Below are 18,849 nucleotides of genomic sequence, written 5' to 3'. Positions count from 1 at the left end.
AATTCCTAAAATTCCTTAAATTATGAATTATGGAATTACGAATCTCTGTGGGAGGCAGAGGCTTCCTTCATTGTACAAGGGGAAAATGCCAAACACTTACTTTGCCAGCAACCCTCACAGGTAGGATGTGGGCATATGAAACAGGCTTCCCCAATCAGACACGCTGCCTCAGATGGGAAATTGGGAGCTTGGATGAAGTTGGAATCAGGAGAAACATTTTCTGGTGCAGCAGTGGTTGTGGTAAGCCTAAATTTGTGGGGGCAATACTGCCTACAGTGCTGCAGTCAGATTCCGGGATGGTGATACCACCTGCAGTGTCCTGCTAAAATCAGGTTTGTTGGTTTCCCCTAATGACAACAAACCATTTGCATAACACATATGCTGACGGAGATGATCAGGAGGAGACATTAATGATGCTAAAAAGAAGGTAACTGCAAGAAGAAATGTGTAGAATGTGACAGGGAAAGGATGCAAAGAATGTCGATATCCAGGTGAAACAGTTACATGTATAGGCAGATACTGAACAAGGACCTGAATACTCACCATATGCTAAGCTATTGTAAATAAGAAAGATAATCCCTTTCCTCTAAAAGTTAGTAGTTCCTCAGGAATTAATAAGTATGTGAATCACCTGGGAATGTTGTAGATTCCGACTTAGTACAAGTGGGATGAGGTCTGAAATTCTGCATTTTTTTTTCTATTTAAAGATTTTATTTATTTGAGAGAGAGCATGAACAGGTAGGAGGGGCAGAAGGAGAGGGAGAAGCAGGCTCCCCGCTGAGCGGCAGGGGTGGGGGTGGGGACGCTCCATCCCAGGATGCTGGGATCATGACCTGAGCCTAAGGTAGACACTCAACTGACCGAGCCACTGAAATTCTGCATTTCTAATAAACTCCCAGGTGATGCTGATAGATATTACTCTACTGATCCTAGGATATTTCGAATAGTAAAGATTTAGAGGATATTAGTGATAAAAATGAAACTTTGGAGTCTGTGTGGCTGGGAGAATGGCTAGCCATAGAAATAGCAAGGAGTATGGGGAGAGAACAGATAAACTTGATATCTGCAAATACTTGTGTAAGAGAGATTGGGATTTGAGCACTTGATATTTAGATTTACCAGCCTGTGAAGACATGAACACTGAAGTTTGGTTAGTAAATGAGAAAAGTAGTCTGTAGGTAGAAACTTTACTCCCTTTAAGGCATAAATCAAGCCAGAAGGAGCCAAAGCTGTTACTGTAGTGTTTCCAACAATCTTAGGAGAGGGGAAAGATTAAAAACCAAGGACTAATAGATTAACACCAAAACTGGATAAAATCTAGTATTTTTTAAATGTCAGACTTCACGATTTTAGGATTTAATTTCACGGGATTACAGCAACTTCCAAAGAAAAGGACAATAAAAGAAATAAAATTATACATGTGTTTGTCTCAAAGGAACTTGTAAGTGAAACCCAATTGCTAGGTCACCTAACAAACAAGCAAAATGCCGATTTCCCCCTCTCAGTACCAAAAAGTCAGAAACATTTTAGAAAGAGGGACAGGAAAATGAGTCACCGATAAAAGTCACTGTGTTCTGAATTTACAACTTTAAGGATAAACATATGATGTAGTTTGTTTATAAAAGTTTCAGTAATGAATTCACAAGTAGATGCTTTCCATCAAAACTGCCATATTCAGTATAATATGCAGCAGTGAGGAGAATGGTTTTGACAGATTATCAATATTGTAGTCTTATCAAAAGCAATGTGCTAGAATGCATTTGTCTAAAATGGCATTGCCTCCTAATACGATTTTGTTAAATCACAACGTCAGGGCTTTTACAGGTCCAACTTAGATGTGGGCTAAGAAAAGTTACTTGATAAAAGCCTTGACAGATAAGACCACTGAATTTTGTTCTGCTGACATTATGACCAGGTAATGGGCACTGGACAAATTAAGATAAACCCTTTTTAAAGGCGTATAGTCAATGGGGGAACATTTTGCCTATATCACTGACTTTATCTGAATTCTTCCAGTTGACTGGAGCATGCCCAGGTCCACTTATAGAATAATGGCCACTGTTCAAGTTGTAAATTTACCGAGATTAGTGAGTATTGTTTTTTTTTTTTTTTTTTTAGTATTCTGTTCATATAGAAAACAGTTCCTATCTTGGGTAAAGTTACATGGATAATATGGCTATTATGATAATAAAAACTGCAAATTACTTCTTTGATGACAGAATGAAGGATTTTGGTATAATATGAATGAGCTCAATTGGTTCAATATTCTACTTTGGCTTAATTCTATGCCCGGCTGGTCTGTCCCATAGACCAGCAGGCTCACGAACAGAAGTAACTTCCTCAGAAGGCTACCAGTCAGATTCAGGGGCACAGAGAAGTCCTGCTATCCAAAAATTAAACTCCACATTCATTGCTGTGTCTACTGTCTTCCTTTTACTTAAGACTTAGAACCTCGAGAATCTCTTTTCTGTAACCAAATAATACAGACAAGTGAAAAGTTCTATGAGAGGACAAGGATGGACCAGCTATTTTGCTATAGCAGATCAAGAAAGACATGATAGAAGTGAACTATTCTTGATTAGGTCTTGAGAGCTAGTAGGTGGTGGAAAAGTGTGCCAGGCACTCTACTTTTGTATCCTACCTCTTACATGGGGTACAGGTAGCAGAAGGGTAAAGGTGGGAAACTTTCAGCACAGAGGACAAGGTCAGAAAGAGGTCTGTTAAACAGATTTAAGATTTTTGGTTCACCAGGCAATAGTCAAGACCTGCTTGCAGTTCAAGTACTAGATTCAATAGGTACTTACTAGGTACTTTAAGTGGTAGACACGGCCAGTGATTTTTAACATTACCAAAATTTATAATCAAAACATTGAAGTAGTTTTGCCACAAAGATTTCAATATTGGATTATTCTTTCCATTTTGAGAAAAAAAGAAACATTCCTCCACTATTTCTAAATTCACTGTCCACTTTTTTTTTTTTTAACCTGGCGTCCATTTCTATTTATGATTACATTTAAACAATTTGGAAATGGAAAATGTGATGACTATTTTATGAAAAAAAGGAAAACTGCATATAAGGCTAATTTAAAAAAAACGAGGTGAGTTATTATGCAATGCTAGTTTTTAGAATTCCATCATAAATATACATTTGACCACTGTTAAGGACTGAACATATATTCTCCCCAAATTAGTATGTTGAAACCCTAACCATCAATATGAGGGTATTTGGAGGTGGGATTTTGGGGAAGCAATTCAGTTTAGATGAGGTTATGAAGATGAACCTCCCCATGATGTGCTTAGTGTCCTTAGAAGATGAAGAGACTAAAGCTCTCTGCCATATGAGGACACAGCAAGAAGGCAGTCATCTGCAAGCCACAAAGAGCATCCTCAACAATAACTGAATTTATCCTCAGATTCTTTTGGACTTCCCAGCATCTACAACTGTGAAAAATAAAGATCTGTTTAACCCACCCAGCCTACAGAATTTTGTTATAGCAGCCCGAGCTAAGACAACCACCAATTAATAGAAAAGTACCCTTTTATTGAGAGGTAAGACAAGTGTATTTACAATATTCAATTGTTAGGTCATATACTCTGACTGTGAGACTTTTTGAAGCAGCAATATTCCAGGAATTACAATTTATAAGGGGAAATGAAAAACATTGCAAGTATGTTTCTGTTACAGAAAATACATTTGAACAACGCCAGGTACACTTAAGGCTAAGTAGTATTAGACCTTTTCTTCCATCTTTATAGCAATAATCAAAGTACATTTTTGTCACAAAGAGAGAAGGCTAATTTTGGAAAGGAAGAAACAATATAATGTACAGTGCTTTCTGTCAGAAGACTAATATATTTAAAAATAGAGCCTCATCAGTGGTTCTGAGTAAGAAATATACAATGCTGCCAAGCAGTCCCCAACTCACATTTGAAATTAACTTGTGGACTCTTTGAAAACTGCTCCAGCCTCTCAATCTTACTAAGGACTGGGAGATTATCAAATCCTTTACACCAACTTCTAATAATACTTCTGAAGTAAGATTTTGAAAAAGAGATCTGTTACAGTGCAAAGAACATTTGGTAGAAATTCATGTCTACAAAGGAGTTAAATAATACAGATGTTCCTTACATTAGCAGATATTGTTCTTGTTCTAAAAAGATAGAATTATCTAGCCACTGAAAATAATATGGATCAGTCAAAAATATGTATAAGAGTCCTACAGGGCAACTTGTATAAGTCGATCCCCAAAATATGTATATATTTGACACTCTCCAAATGAGGATATTACTTTTTTGAAGAACATTAGACACAACACTAGGTCTCTTATTATTCCATGAACTATTGAGGTAGGAGTCTCATTTTGTCAATATCATCTAGTTTCACAGATTATGTCATAAGTCAAATGCCAGTACCAAAAGACAGTAATCCACAAGACTGAACCATTAAACTATATACCAAGTCTTTCCTTCTTTAGACAAGCAAGGATGGGAGTTTTCTGTGCATCGAGATTTAACTAAAATAACATAAGCTGTGATATATTTTGTAGACATGTTTGTAAATAAAAATCACAAATTTCAGTTATGATTTTGTGCATTAAAAAGCTTTGCAACTGTTAAAAAAGTAAATAGTGCAATCATTAGTGGTAAAACAAATAGTACTATGGTTGTTGAAATGTGTTCTTACATCTACCAGAAAAGCTGCCATGTCGGAAAACTACTAATGAAAAAATGGCCACTGTCAGTCAAGCATCCATGGTAGAAAAAAAACAACACATTTTTTTAGTGTCATATTTTTAAGAAACTATAGCTCATTTAATTATAATAAACTAACTTTAGCATGTGAAATTCAGGTATTTTCTCCATGAATTCAAGATGAAGAGTGATCTTATGAAGCATTCAACATGCATATTGATTTTTGTTAGGAAAAAGCTAAAAATAAAGGGAAACTCCACTTTACATGAAAAGCTCTTACCAAATATAAGTTTAACCTTTTAACATGTTACATCTTAAAGTAAACATTATCAATAGTTAATTTATGAAAAGTAAAATGATAAAATCACTACTAAAATAAAAACAATAAAACAAAAAAGAAAGAAAAACTACACCACAACAGAAAAATCCATTTGGTTTGCATCGTTTGGTATCTTAAAGAAAAGACTATCCAATGAAACAAGGCACGTAACAGACTACTTCATGGTTTTTGTTAGATGCTTACATGTAACGAAGGATACAGATAATTAAGTCAGACTCTCAGGAAGTAGAAGTAGTTCCGGAGTGTTTAGTTATAAAGAATGACCTCTGCGTATTCTGACAGTGAATATCTAGTTCAGATTTTCATCTGGCTTTAAAATATTAAGAATCAGAAGAACCACAAATGTTTTATTTTTACCATACATTTACAAAAAAAAAAAAAGTGATTCATACATCAAAACTGGGTTTTCCTTGGTTTTAATACATTAAAATGACATAATCCAATCTAACTCATGCATCACTTTCAGAGACACAGCGCAACTGGAAATACTTTTACCATTCCAGTGGATATTTCTAAAAAGCAAATGCCTACAGTGCTCCCGCACCTCCAATATAAGAAGAAAAGAAACAGGCAGCAGAGTTCTCCAAGGATGGCTGTTTCACACATTGTGGATAAACAATAAAAATTGCCTTCAAGAGTTTCAATAAGTATTGTAACATAGATTCACCTCCTTTAGTTTGCTTGCTGACTTCTTAGATCACTTGATTAGAAGCCTGTTCTCATTGCCTCTTTGTTAACTGCTATTGGTACTTTGTAGACTATACGTTTTAAACTTCTGTAAAGAACATTACAAGCTATTTCATGTAATTTAATTTTGTGCTGAATATTCTTCAAAGGATTTTATAAATAATACAATATTTTAAATGAGTCTTCAATTCATTCGTTGTTATACCATATTGTTGCTTTCTCCAACTTTATCTACAAACTGCAAGAAGAAAAAACAGATAATTAAAAGAAAACCCACAGCATTATAAAAACATATCAACATTTTAAATGTTGATTAAAAAACCCAGCTTCATAAGATTTGTGGAAATTTAAGGCATGACTGACAATGGTTATTAATCCAATACTACTCACCACCATCTCCTGACACATAAATGTGTATTAAAAAATTTTCTTTTCTAAGGTAGTTTTTGCATGACATGTTATGCATATGACTTTAAGGGTACAACACGAGAAATACAACACAATGAATAAAAAATTTGGATAAAATGAAATTAACACTGCTAGCTTAACAAAAAATTAAAAAATGAAAAGCTGAGATGTCAGCCATTCATGCATTAATGAACCCAATAAGGCATTTCAACTGACCATTACTGAGGATCTCTTCTGGGCCTATGTAGTCTTTGAACAAACAGATTTAACTCCATTAAGTTCAATAATTAACAACAGCTATTGACTAAAAATACTTTAAATGTGTAATCTGGGCTTCAGACTGCAAGTGGTAATGACATTAAAAATAGATGTAATGAGGCAAGCATAAATTTATAGCTCCTGAATATAAATTTTAACACACATTAATTTAAGTGGTTATTTACTTTGGCTACTGCACCCCAAATGTAAAGCAACTGGGCCTTCTTCAGCATTCCAGATGGTGATGCGAATATTGAAACAAAATAATTAGTGGAGATATTAAAAGTTATGTAACCCAAGTGGTCATAATACTATCAATATCTAGCAATCACTTAACTCTTCCTTTCATTTCACTATTCACATTTTTACTGAACCATGAAGTAATAATAAAAGGAAACATAATTTACAGCATAGAGTGTCTATATATGCAAATACCGAACAATCCTTAAATTAAGGACGTGAATAATGACTATAACTGTATAACGAAGTTTCGGTGAATTCAAAAGCCATTAAGTAAAAACAAAATTGACTATACAGTATGAGTTTGGAGATTAATGCAAATGAAATCAGGACATACCCCCTATCAGCCCACATTCCAACATTTTATCTTCTTATAAATAGGTGATTGGCACATGAAACTAAAAGTTGCTTTGAAAGTACCATGGAGGGATACCTAGGTGGTGGCTCAGTAGGTTAAGTGGCTGCCTTTGGCTCAGGTCGTGATCCCAGGGTCCTGGGATTGAGCCCCACATCAGATTCCCTGCTCCATGGGGAGCCTGCTTCTCCCTGCCTCTGCCTCCTTCTCTCTTCTTTCTCGGTCTCTCTTGAATAAATAAAAAAATCTTAAAAAAAAAGAAAAAAGAAAAAAAGAAAGTACCATGGATTCATTAGGATTTTAAGGTAAATATAAGTGGAGAGAAAGCACAACAATCTCTCTCCAAAGGTAACTTCAAACATCTAGGTTGTTACCTAGGCTGTATTTTTTTTTTTTTTTTTTTAAGATTTTATTTGAGAGAGAGAGAGAGAATGAGTGGGGCAGAGAGGGGAAGAAGGAGAGGGAGAAGCAGGCTCCCCGTTGAGCAGGGAGAGCACCATGAGGCTCCATCCTAGGAACTTGGGAAATGCAAAAGCTGAAAGCAGATGTTTAACTGGCTTGAGCCACCCAAGTGCCCCTAGGCTGTAAAATTCTTACTCTAAAATCGACTTGAGGTTGGAAATGAGATTTTGTCTTACAGCAAAACCTATTCATTCTTCAGTGGGTAAGCCATCCTTTAGCTGATAATCCAGTAAATGCTATGGATTCTCTCTCTAGAAACACTCTAGAAACATCTACAAACATCTGTAAACAACTTTAGAAAGTTGATGGCCCAATTTGGAGGAACAGATTTGATGAGATCTTTCAAACTGTAGAGAGCTGGGAACAGAATTTTATCATCTGACTTCCAGTATAATAGTGCTTGATTTAATTGTCTTAATGCATGGTATTTGGTGACACAGTCTAAGAAAGAAAATATTTATTAGAAATAATGATGTCCTTTTTACATAATAGCTTCTAAAATTAGAAATCATGTAAAAGTTAATTGAAAAGTGCCTTGAACTCTCAAAAAAAAGGGTAGCATAGCATACCAATCTGAATTACATTTAAAATAAAAAAACTGATAGTATTAAAAATGGATGTAGGGAAATCAATTTCAGGTTTTTTTTATGGTTAGCAATGATGATTTTCTCTGGTATTCATGGTAACCATGATCTATGGTGACGTGACAATTTATATCATAATAAAAAACTTATTATTAATTAGGTATCAATTACTTGTATTTCTAGGAGTAGAAAGCATCAAAGAATATTATTCTTGATATTGATGGTTTAAAAATTTTATTTCTAATACATGATAACTTACTGATCTAATTCCAGGTAAATTCAAGAGGGATCCAAGGACTGGCACTCTTCTAATAAAGCCAATGACCACAGGAAAGAAGCCCCTGGAAGAAGGAAAAAGGTTCTCAGAACTTAAAGATTCTTTATTATCAAAATCAACAGCTAACCAAGTAAAAAGAAAGGATCCAGTTAAAATTTTAAATGTCTTAGAGACTTCACATTTCAAATGTTACCTTTAGCGGTAATGTTTCTTACCTCTCCCTGAATTTGATCTCTTTCTTAATTATACTCCTATAGTATTTTGCTTATACACTTATCACGCATTACTACTATATCCTGGTGGTATCTTTTTGTCTCTTTCTCATATCAGAAGTGAGAGATTCTCTAAAGTATATTTGACACTAATTCATTCTCCTGTGAAGAAAATGGTGTTTGGCAGATAGAAGACAAAGGATATACATTTCTTGAATAAATAATTAAACCAACATTATTTAAAGGTATTTTCTCACATAGACTACTGTTTATTCACTTGGCAACTAGCATTTGTAAATGTTAACTGATCAAAATCTACCACAGTGTATTCAGTATTAAATATGTACTAAACGAATTGTCACCAAGTGGCAGTAATTATGCAGTATCAGGTGCGATGTATTAAAATGCTGTATGCATGTATGTAGTATGTATGTATCATTGTTTAGCTGATAAAAATAGCAAAGTGCCTTAACAGAAAGACAGTGCCTTGAAACCCCAATAAAATGAATTTTATTGCGTTGAAATTATAAGATAATATATATTCTATTGGCAAATATCTAGGTTTAATAAACATTTTTGTAGCTGACTGAATTATCTAGTAAGACTCAATAAAAGATTCAATGGAAACAAAAATCCATTTGAGAAAATTATGGTCTTTGTACCCATGCCAATGCAAATATCTGGGTTTTTGTAATAATTATTTGACATACTGGTTTATTAAAGGAGAAAAAGTAAAAGGAAATAATTGCCTTACCTGAACAAGAGAAAAAATCCATAAATTTCAAAGATCATGCCTATCAAAGGCCAACCAATAAGGACTACAAATACTCCACCCAGGAAAAATCCTGTAGCTTTCATTTTATGTTTTTGGAAGAAGAATCTGAATGTTCTTTCTAAACCAATGACAAAAGCCAAACCAGCCACAAATAAAACCTAGAAGAGAAAGAAAAAGGGAGGTAGAAAAAGTAGTTAACCATACTGTATAACTCTGAAAAGCAAGGTCAAAGCTAAATATAAAAAGCAGCACATCTGGCTCTTAGTGTGGGCAACTGGCTTGTGGAACTGAGGATGCACGCCAAGAGGTAGAATCAAGGAGTGGGTTAAGCATGTGAAAGTTGAAGTTGGATTCCACTCTTCTCAGTCCTCTTCTTTTTTGATTAAATGGAGAAAAAGAGAACCAAAGAAAGATCAGATGTTATCAATGGGCATGTACATATGCAATGGTTCTCCCAGGCAAGCTAAATGGAGATGGCTTTAGTTATGCAGATGAGTGTTTGGGAAAAAGAGGAAGGCTGGTGATAAAATATGCCACCTGGAGGTACTCCTGGTTCTGCACACTTCACCACAGGCTACAGGAGTGCCTATGGATGGGAAAAATACTGACATGGCCAAGCTGATAGGAGAAACTATGTAAAGCCAGGAAAAGGATTCTAGTCTTACTAATCCCAGAATATGTGGTAGCAGCAGAAATAAAAATAAAGTTGTATATTCTCAAATATACATATATTTTGTATGTTCCCAGAGAGTGAGCAAGAAATGGTGATCTCTTAAAAGCTTATTTTCCCCCAGGTTTTATTCCTAATACTTGCCTTTTTTTGTAACTACCTTGAATGAAAATTTTAACCAAGTACTAACTGAGCCTAATGGTTAAGGTTCATAGGCTCAAATAGCAGTACTCCTTATATTATTAATTAAAATACAAATTTGATTAGTTATCCTTTATATATTCTAATTTCCAATTAAAAGCCCTATGGTAATATACACTTCAAAGATATTTAATATTATTCATTAACTTTGTTGTCTTCTTAAAAAGGTTATGATTTATCTCTAGAACTCTTGTACAATCTTCACAATGGACAACAAAGCACATTCCAAATACACAACACACACACCTTTCTTGGCAAGTCGGCTGTTAATATACAGATATATTAAAAGGTTTAAATGGGTTTTAAGGATCTGTTTGTTTTATACTACTGAACCAAATGTTTCAAGTCATATGTTTTAAGTCAAACATATTAAGAAATTTGGGGGCTACCAAGTCACCTATTTTGAACTCCTATCTAGAGGCAGCCTTGATTTAATCCGTTGATATTACATAACCAACACTCAACAGAAGAGTCATTCAAAAATCTCTAAATGCTTACCTTTTGCTTAAATAGTTTTCTTTTTTAAAATTTTATTTATTTGACAGAGAGAGAGAGAGAGTGCACAAGCAGGGGGATCAGCAGGCAGAGGGAGAAGCAGGCTCCCCGCTGGGCAGGGAGCCTGGATGAATGTGGGGCTTGATCCCAGGACCCTGGTATCATGACCTAAGTAGAAGGAAGATGCTTAACTGACTGAGCCACCCAAGAGCCTTATTTCTGATGTAAACAGAGAAGGTAATACCTGAGTAACAGTGAATTACTTCCCTCAAATTTAATAGCAGGCAATTATTCATTTTAATTACAGTTTCCTTATGGATTTACTTAAAATATATATTGAAAAACTCACATTTCCAATGGCCAGTAGTGCTTTGTCAAAAAAGAGAATCATTCCAAAGAACAGGAAAAACACTCCAAATCCTGTTAATCCCATTCCAATTTCTGCAATATAAGTTATATAGTTCAGAGTAGAGAAAAACAAAAGTTACATTAAGATCCCCGTAAACTAAGTAAGACAAATTTTCAGTTTTTCTTTTGGTGGATATAAGAAAATAGGTCCTCCACATTGCAGGTTAACTTTATGACATTCATTAAGCTCTATAACAAATTAACATCAGCAAACAACTCCAAAATTTAAAATATAAATGGACATTTCTAATCCTTGTATGAAAGACAGCACTTCTCATAAACATACGTAGGAAAGATAATCAGGATTCTAAACCTTTGATTATATATTTTTTCCCTCCCAAGAACTCCACTGGCATCAGACGTAAGTATAAGGGTTTTCTTTTACTATTTATGTCCTTTCATATTCAATGACTATTATTTATATGCACAATATCTACAGTTACTCCTTTCCCTTCTTAAAATTAATTCCTTCTTTAACTCAGTGGTAATGCTATCGTAGGTCGGCACAATATACTCTACTCCATGATATACTGCTTCTCACAATGGCAATATTTTGAGAATCACATCAGTGTCTCCTCATAAGTTAATTTTCAGGAGGTTAGGCATTACTTTTAACTTCTTGATGGTATGGATTTATCTTCTATAAATTATCTAAACCATGAACCCATTAATGCATTTAGTGTATTAAGTCCTAAAATCCACTCTCCAAAAGTTTCAAAGAACAGTTCTACTGAATATTAATATTCTGAGGTTTTACTCTTTTCATTCAAATACAAAAAATTGTTGATCAACTCCTAGATGCCAGAATCTCTTCTACATACTGAGTGTACGGTGGTAAAAAAAAGTGTAAGCACTTAAGTTTATGTTCATCCTTATATAAAACACTAGTAATTTTATTACCTTTACATTCTCTTGGTCTTATCTTTTTAGCCTGAGGATTCTTAACTTTCTAAGATTACAGTTGTCCTTTTCTGTTAATCCTAAAAGCATAAGCCACAAAGTCACCCCCTTGGTCATTTTAGTTTTGCTCTCAGGAAATACTTACCAATCATTATTTTACCTAGACACAGACTATCCACATGAAATAATGAAACAGCAGAAATCATATTTTTGGAAACCCTATTTTAAATACACTATTAATGATTTCTGGTCTGTTACTTAACTTTTTGGCATTGGCTCCAGAAAGCCAAAATCTAGGTCATAGCTATTCAAAAAATTTTTAAGCCCTGGAAAATGTTCTGATGAGTTGAAAACTTCTATCATATACCTTTCTCTACATCCCCCACCTCCTCAATTTATAGTTAACTACTGCTTTCTATTCCAACTACCTTTTTTTCCCCAAAGTTAGTCTAAAAGAATTCAGGTACTGGTTTATAAATATACTGATGAGTTTATTCCACAAACACAAAAACCTATGAAAATGGCTAATGCTTTCATGCTTCAATCCCTTAAGACAATTGATCAAATAACTGTTTAGCTGTCAGATATAATTTCCTAGAGGAAAATATGGACAAAGGAACAATTAAAATTCCATCTTTTAACAATTTAGTAGTTAGGATTTAGTCACTGGCAGTTGAGTTATTTGAATATGACTAATTTCTACCTTTTCATAAATCATCCTAATGATTACATATAAATCTTTTTTTTTTTTTCCCCAAGATTTCATTTATTTACTTTAGAAGGAGTGGGAGAGGGGCAGAGGGAGAGGCAAAGAATTGCAAACAGGTTCTGCACTGAGGGGGGAGCCCAACTCAGGGCTGATCTCATGACCCTGAGATCATGACCTGAGCCGAAATCAAGAGTCAGATGCTTAACCAACTGAGCCACCCCGGCACCTCCAACATTTTGAGATCTTTGTTCATCAAAAGGAAATTATATTGAAGTATACCTACTATGTACTGTTAATTTGCCATGAATTACCCATTATGAGGTACTTTACATGCCTTATGTAACTTAATCCTCCTGACACGATTGCAAGGTAGGTGTGACTACAACATTTTAGAGATGGAGCAACTTGAGGTTTAGAGAAATGACTGTCTAGAATCACACTTCTGGTTAAGCATTTAACTCAGTCCCTGTGCTTAACTATTATTACATCACACTGTTTCCCACAGAATTTTTTTTCAGGTTAACTATATTTAATTAAATAAAACTCAAGGGCACTAAAGCATACGGAACTTCTAGGGGAAGCATGTTTGGGTGACTCAAGTTTAACAGGATTGGTTTGTCATCTAACAACTAAGTAGGAATTAGTAGAAGTATTAAAAATCAACCGCAGTGAAAAGAGACAATATCTGGATATGGTTTCCCATCCACTGCAATATTTATACAAATATGTTATAATTCCTTTAACAAAACTGTGAGGTGAAAATGGTACCAGCCCTACGTTTCATGGACTCAGAGTTTCATAACTTATCCTTGCTTATAGAATCAAATGTATACGTGTGTGGTGTGTGTGTGTGTGTGTGTGTGTGTGTGTGTAGCAGGGGGTAGTAAGGTAGGCTGTTGGGCAGGAAAGTGGTGGTTGTGTGGAGTCAGGCTAGAATTCAAACTCAGTTTTGGACTCCACAGCTTACAACTGTAGCATGGGCACCAAAATATTGGTACTATTTCACCCAGTGTAGCCCAGGAGGAGATATTTGCCTATTACATATTTGCCAGAACTGGTACTGGCATGATGTTGCCAAGTATTTCCCGGCTTAAACGGACCAAAAGTTTCTAACTGGCCTCACTGTGCCCTTCCTCACATCCTGAATTCCCATCTTCCCAGTGCCTACACATTCATTAGCCCTCTGGTTAATAAAACCCTACACCGAGCTGCCTGTTCACCACCAGAATCATACTTAGTAAAATAAATTTATCTTTTGCTGTGCAACTATCAAAACTGCATTCCTCTTGCCTACATATGTGGTTTTTTTCTTTAAAGAATTAATAATCAGATAAAAGCAATTTAATAAATTTGTCTGAAATAAAAAAACACTGAAAATTTTATAAGGAAAGATGCTTAATCTAACAGCAATCACTGTTAGCATTTTTATATCTTATTTGAAATTTTTTTGAAGATTGATTGATTGATTTATGATAGGCATAGAGAGAGACAGCGAGAGAGGCAGAGACACAGGAGGAGGGAGAAGCAGGCTCCATGCCGGGAGCCCGATGTGGGACTCCATCCCGGAACTCCGGGATCGCACACTGGGCCAAAGGCAGGCGCTAAACCGCTGAGCCACTCAGGGATCCCTTATTTGAAAATTTTAATATTAGCTTTCTCTTTCCTTCTATGCCTTTTAAAAAATAGAAAATTTCATAGTAAGGAACTCAACTGAATATCAACCAAATCGAACAACTCAACTGAAGATCATGGGAGAATTTCAGGCAATGTGACATAATGAAGTAAAGATCTAGAGGCAGCATGGGAACTATCCTACTCTGTTCCTCTGAATAAATCTTGTGTTTTTATGGAGAGGGGTGGGGAGAGTGCTATTATAGAACCCCTTAAAACAATCATGAATTGCTTTTTATTCTGTTCGGTGCTCAGTCACCCTCTCCCAGAATCAGAATACCAGAATAATCTTGGCAAATCACTTGAATGATGGCCAATTTCTGCAGTTAAACACACACACAAACACCATTTGAAATCCAAAGAGCTTTGGTTCACTAATCGTTTTGTGTTCCAATCCATTGTCCTACCTAAAACATTTGGCAAATAATAAAGAATATAATTTCATCTTCTTCATCAATTTAATGAAGGAGAATGCTCTGTAATTTGCCCATATTTCAACCCAATCCCTTTGTTCTGGATTTTGGAAGAATGTAAATCAGGTGCTTTTCTCTATAAGAAGTCTTCAATAGAAGAGAATCTCTTTGCAAAGCATAAATAAAAAGTTCGTATTTTTAATCTATGTAATAATCAGACTCAGATAGAAAGAAAAATAATATTTTACAGTTAGAAAAGCTGTGCAGAGACTAAGTGCTTTCTCTAATTAGCAGAATTAGAAATAAGTTCTAGCAATTTGGGTATACAATTCTTATTTTCTTGGACAATTTAAAGTTTGGGTTTCAGTCAAGAGGAACAGAACACTATCACAAAGACAATGGACTCAATATACTACACAATCCCTCAAAAAAAATCAATGCATAACTTTATAGGATAAATATCTACTGTTGTTATCTATCCTTGCTAAGACAAATCTCAAATAAAGTTTATATCTAGTTTTCTTCAATGCTGGAAGGGTACAGTGAACACAAAGGTTTCTGAGCCAGCAGACCTGGGATAAAGCCTTTTTCTGTCACTTTCCTTACGACCATACGTTGAATTTCTTTTGAGCCTCTTTTAATTTATAAAAGAGATATACTTCTCCCTGCCTTATCAGACTCTTATAAAAATTCAGTGTAATGATTTATATGAAAGCACTTGGTAAAATCAAAAGAAATGTCTTTATACAATTGCTAGTTTCTATTATAACAGTAAAAAAAAAGACTTTATGTATCTTTTAATTTTATTTTATTTTATTTATGATAGTCATACAGAGAGAGAGAGAGAGAGAGAGAGAGAGGCAGAGACATAGGCAGGGGGAGAAGCAGGCTCCATGCACCGGGAGCCCGACGTGGGATTCGATCCCGGGTCTCCAGGATCGCGCCCTGGGTCAAAGGCAGGCGCCAAACCGCTGCGCCACCCAGGGACTTTACGTATCTTCTGATCAAAACAGGTGAGGCCAACAGACAAAATGGGTACAGTTCCTCGCTCAGTGCAGGTGGCTCCAAGGTGCAGACCTATCCAACCACAGAATGAAGAGCCTGATTGGGGAGGGAGTGTATATATATATATATATATATATATATATATATATAGGAGACCTTAGAGGCTCTGTCAAGTTCAAGTCATCCATGACTTCAATCCAAACCTTAAGACTCCACTTTAATAGACTGTTTAGTTCTTAAAATCTTGAAAATCAAAGCTAAGCAGAATAAAAAATTAAGACCATGGCAGATAAAGTAAAGTGAGACGAAAAAAAACCTATCATGACCATTAAAAGATAGGACCCACACGGTTGGGCAGATATGTAAATAAGAAAATGATAAAAGCTGACAATAGGGTAGAAAAGTAGGAGTGTTATAATGAAATAAAAGGAAACAGCAATGCTAACCTTAGACGTAAGATACGCCTAGGGAACTCTATCTAAGGCACAAAGAGATGCTAAAATAACGAAAAGCCACAGAGCACAATACACAACATGAAGGAAAGCAATCGTTTCACTGATTATTACTACCGTGGAAAGGTGAGGCGTAGAAAAGTGAAGTCGTTTCAAGGAATTTTTGGAAAGTTGTTTCCAGAGGTGGTAAAAGGCAAAATATTCAAAATATTTAAGTGTAAGCATATTAAAACACACACACACACACAAACCCAACACCTAAAATAGATGACATTTAAAATACCATCTCCCAAACAAGCGGCCAGTGACTTGTGGAGGACCCCGAGTCTGTGATGCGCACAAACGTCCCCAAGAGTGAGCCCCGCGCACCGCGCACCCAACTTTCTCTCGCGGCCATCTGCGGGAACAAAGCGCCCACCTCCCCGGCAGCGAGAGCGGCGAGACCCCGGGGCAGGACCGACACTCAGCGAAGGCTTCCCCCTCCCCCCAGGCCAGGCCAGCCACGGCAAACCCAGCTCCCGCCCCCGCCAGGCAGCCCTCCCGGTCCCGCGTCCCCAGCTCAGTCCAGCAGGCCGCCGCCCCCGACGCCGAGCTTCATTCATTGACCCGGACCGAGGGGCGGGCGGGCGGCCGAGACGGGCTCGAGCAACGGCTGTGCGAGGCTCCAGGCGGGGACCCCGGGGGCGAGCGCTTACTCTGGGTGTCTGTTAAGGAGATCATGGCTGCAGTAGGGAGGGCAGCGGCCACAGCACCGCGGGGCGTCCAGGGCGTGAAGCAAAGTCGGGAGGAAAGAAGCCGGGAAACAGCCCCGGGGAGAGCCGCCACGTCTTCCGGAAACACGCAGCCACCCCCCACCCGCGCTTCAAGGCTGCTTCCCATTGGCTAAGCCCGCCCCCGACACAGACCAATCACCGCTAGTCTTGTTCGGTGACGCACCTGGTGGCCACGCCCCTTCACCAATCAGAGAAGGCTGTTACTTGCAATTGGTTGAGGGCACCTCGCCGGAAGGGCGGATGCTCGCGGCTGGAGACAGAGGAAAGCCTGGTGGCGGGAAGTTTTCATTGCCGAGCGGCTGGAGACCGTAGGTAGTGGTCCTGAGGGGCCGGCGCTCTGAGGTCGGAGAGCGGGCGGCTGCGGTGGGGGCGTGGGTTCCTTTAACCCTCTGGGGAGGGGTTTTGGGGTAAATCTGCTCTGAAAGGGCTATTTTTTCCTCCCTTTTCCGTCCCGAGGGTGAGGCCGGGCTATCGCGGATCACTTCCGCAGGGGGGAAACGGGCGTGCATCCTCGCCCATCTCCGTGGAGCGGGGGCCTCCGGGGGCACGTTGGGCTGCCTACCCCATCCTCTTCCCCGTGGGAGCTTGGTTTCCAGTCTGCGTATTGGCAGCCACCTTCGGGAGACGCATCAGCATAGTGGGGGTGTTCTTAGATTGCCGTTGTTTCCTGAACGCAGGTGGTGGGCAGACGGGGGTGTGCTGTCGGAGGTCCAGAAAGAGCAGAAGGAAAACCAGGGAACCACTCAGGTAGCAACTTGAAAGTAGCAGTTTACTGTGCACCCACCGGAGAGACGACTGTGAAACCAGGAGCCCACGAAGGGAATGAGGCTCCGGGCGTATATTGTTACAAAGCGACTTAATACAGTTAAGAAGTCAGTGACTGTTTCTTCTTCAGAGTGATTAGAGTATTAACTTTTTCTTAAGTGATAGGGACTTGGTTAGTGGGGTTACCTCATATAAACCTTGGGAAACAGTTTTAAGTTTTGCTTACGATTTCTGGAGGCATAGACAGGAAATTATCTAGGTCAAGTTAGTTTCACCAAATAAGCTCTATTGAGCTTTGACTAAACCGGTTTTGTCTGCTCGGAATTTTCAAGGCTGGTCTCCTTTTTTAAAAAAAAAAATTTTTTTTTTTTTTAACAGTTCTTCCCTTTTTGGTTGTTCTGATCAACCAGTATAGTATTTTGAGTTTCCACTGTTGATGTACTCTGGCTGAAGAATCACATTTTTGCTGTTGCCATTAGTTGAGTCATCAGGCTCAGGCTGGCCATTAGTTGAGTCATCAGGCTGAGGCTGTTCATCATCTTCATCATTCATGTGGTTATTGTTGATTCTATCCAGTTGTCTGATCCTGATGGATACCGTTTGGCCTGTGAGTGGCTGCTGACAGACCTTCAAAACCCTTGAGAGTGTGCAGCATATTAGAGAGGTAAATATGATTTAAGGAGGACAATAGCCAAAGATTGAAAAATTCCCAGAGGAGATTCCCTTGTGCCAACATTTAACCAACCAAATAAATTAACTGGGTTTCAGTTTTTTAAAAGGTATTTACATAGGCATAAGACAATGTATTAACAGTTACATCTTCATGATGACTTGGGACTGGATGAAGGTGAGGATGTTTTATTTTAAGAGGCAGTGCTGGGCAGCCTCAGTGGCTCAGCAGTTTAGCGCTGCCTTCAGCCCAGTGTGTGATCCTGGGGACCTGGGATGGAGTCCCATGTCAGGCTCCCTGCAGGGAGCCTGCTTCTCCCTCTGCCTGTGTCTCTGCCTCTCTCTCTGTGTCTCTCATGAATAAATAAAATCTTTAAAAAAAAAAATAAAGAGGCAGTGCTACAGGTGAACTTCCACCTAAATTCGGC

General features: G+C 37.6%; 2 protein-coding genes across 7 annotated transcripts in view; one reads left to right on the top strand and one right to left on the bottom strand.

Annotated features, from left to right (window-relative positions):
* Positions 1 to 3,520: 3,520 nt before the first annotated feature.
* Positions 3,521 to 17,056, bottom strand: GOLT1B (golgi transport 1B). Its single transcript, XM_041736822.1, has 5 exons — positions 16,910 to 17,056; positions 11,006 to 11,097; positions 9,270 to 9,448; positions 8,286 to 8,367; positions 3,521 to 5,957 (listed from the first exon to the last, which is right to left on the bottom strand). The coding sequence occupies exons 1-5, from the start codon at positions 16,932 to 16,934 to the stop codon at positions 5,919 to 5,921; spliced, it is 417 nt and encodes a 138-aa protein (XP_041592756.1). The 5' UTR covers positions 16,935 to 17,056; the 3' UTR covers positions 3,521 to 5,918.
* Positions 17,057 to 17,207: 151 nt separating this feature from the next.
* Positions 17,208 to 18,849, top strand: part of RECQL (RecQ like helicase) — a 46,271-nt gene continuing 44,629 nt past the window's right edge. Inside the window, exons 1-2 of one of the 6 annotated variants that reach the window (XM_041736287.1) lie at positions 17,208 to 17,295; positions 18,329 to 18,416. The gene's annotated coding sequence lies outside the window, so the exon portion shown is untranslated. The other 5 variants (XM_041736288.1, XM_041736289.1, XM_041736290.1 and 2 more) reach the window with 5 other exon arrangements.

The sequence above is a fragment of the Vulpes lagopus genome, chromosome 21 (assembly GCF_018345385.1).
Source record: "Vulpes lagopus strain Blue_001 chromosome 21, ASM1834538v1, whole genome shotgun sequence".
Lineage (NCBI taxonomy): Eukaryota > Metazoa > Chordata > Mammalia > Carnivora > Canidae > Vulpes > Vulpes lagopus.
Note: the sequence above shows the minus strand (reverse complement) of the source record. Positions and strands in the feature narration are given on the sequence as shown.

Coding starts and splice junctions, on each gene's coding strand:
- GOLT1B (XM_041736822.1), bottom strand. CDS start 16,934: ATGATCTCCTTAACAGACACCCAGA. Junction 11,098..16,909: donor CTCCTTAACAGACACCCAGA/GTAAGCGCTCGC, acceptor CTTATATTGCAG/AAATTGGAATGGGATTAACA. Junction 8,368..9,269: donor GGATTTTTTCTCTTGTTCAG/GTAAGGCAATTA, acceptor TCCTTCTTCCAG/GGGCTTCTTTCCTGTGGTCA.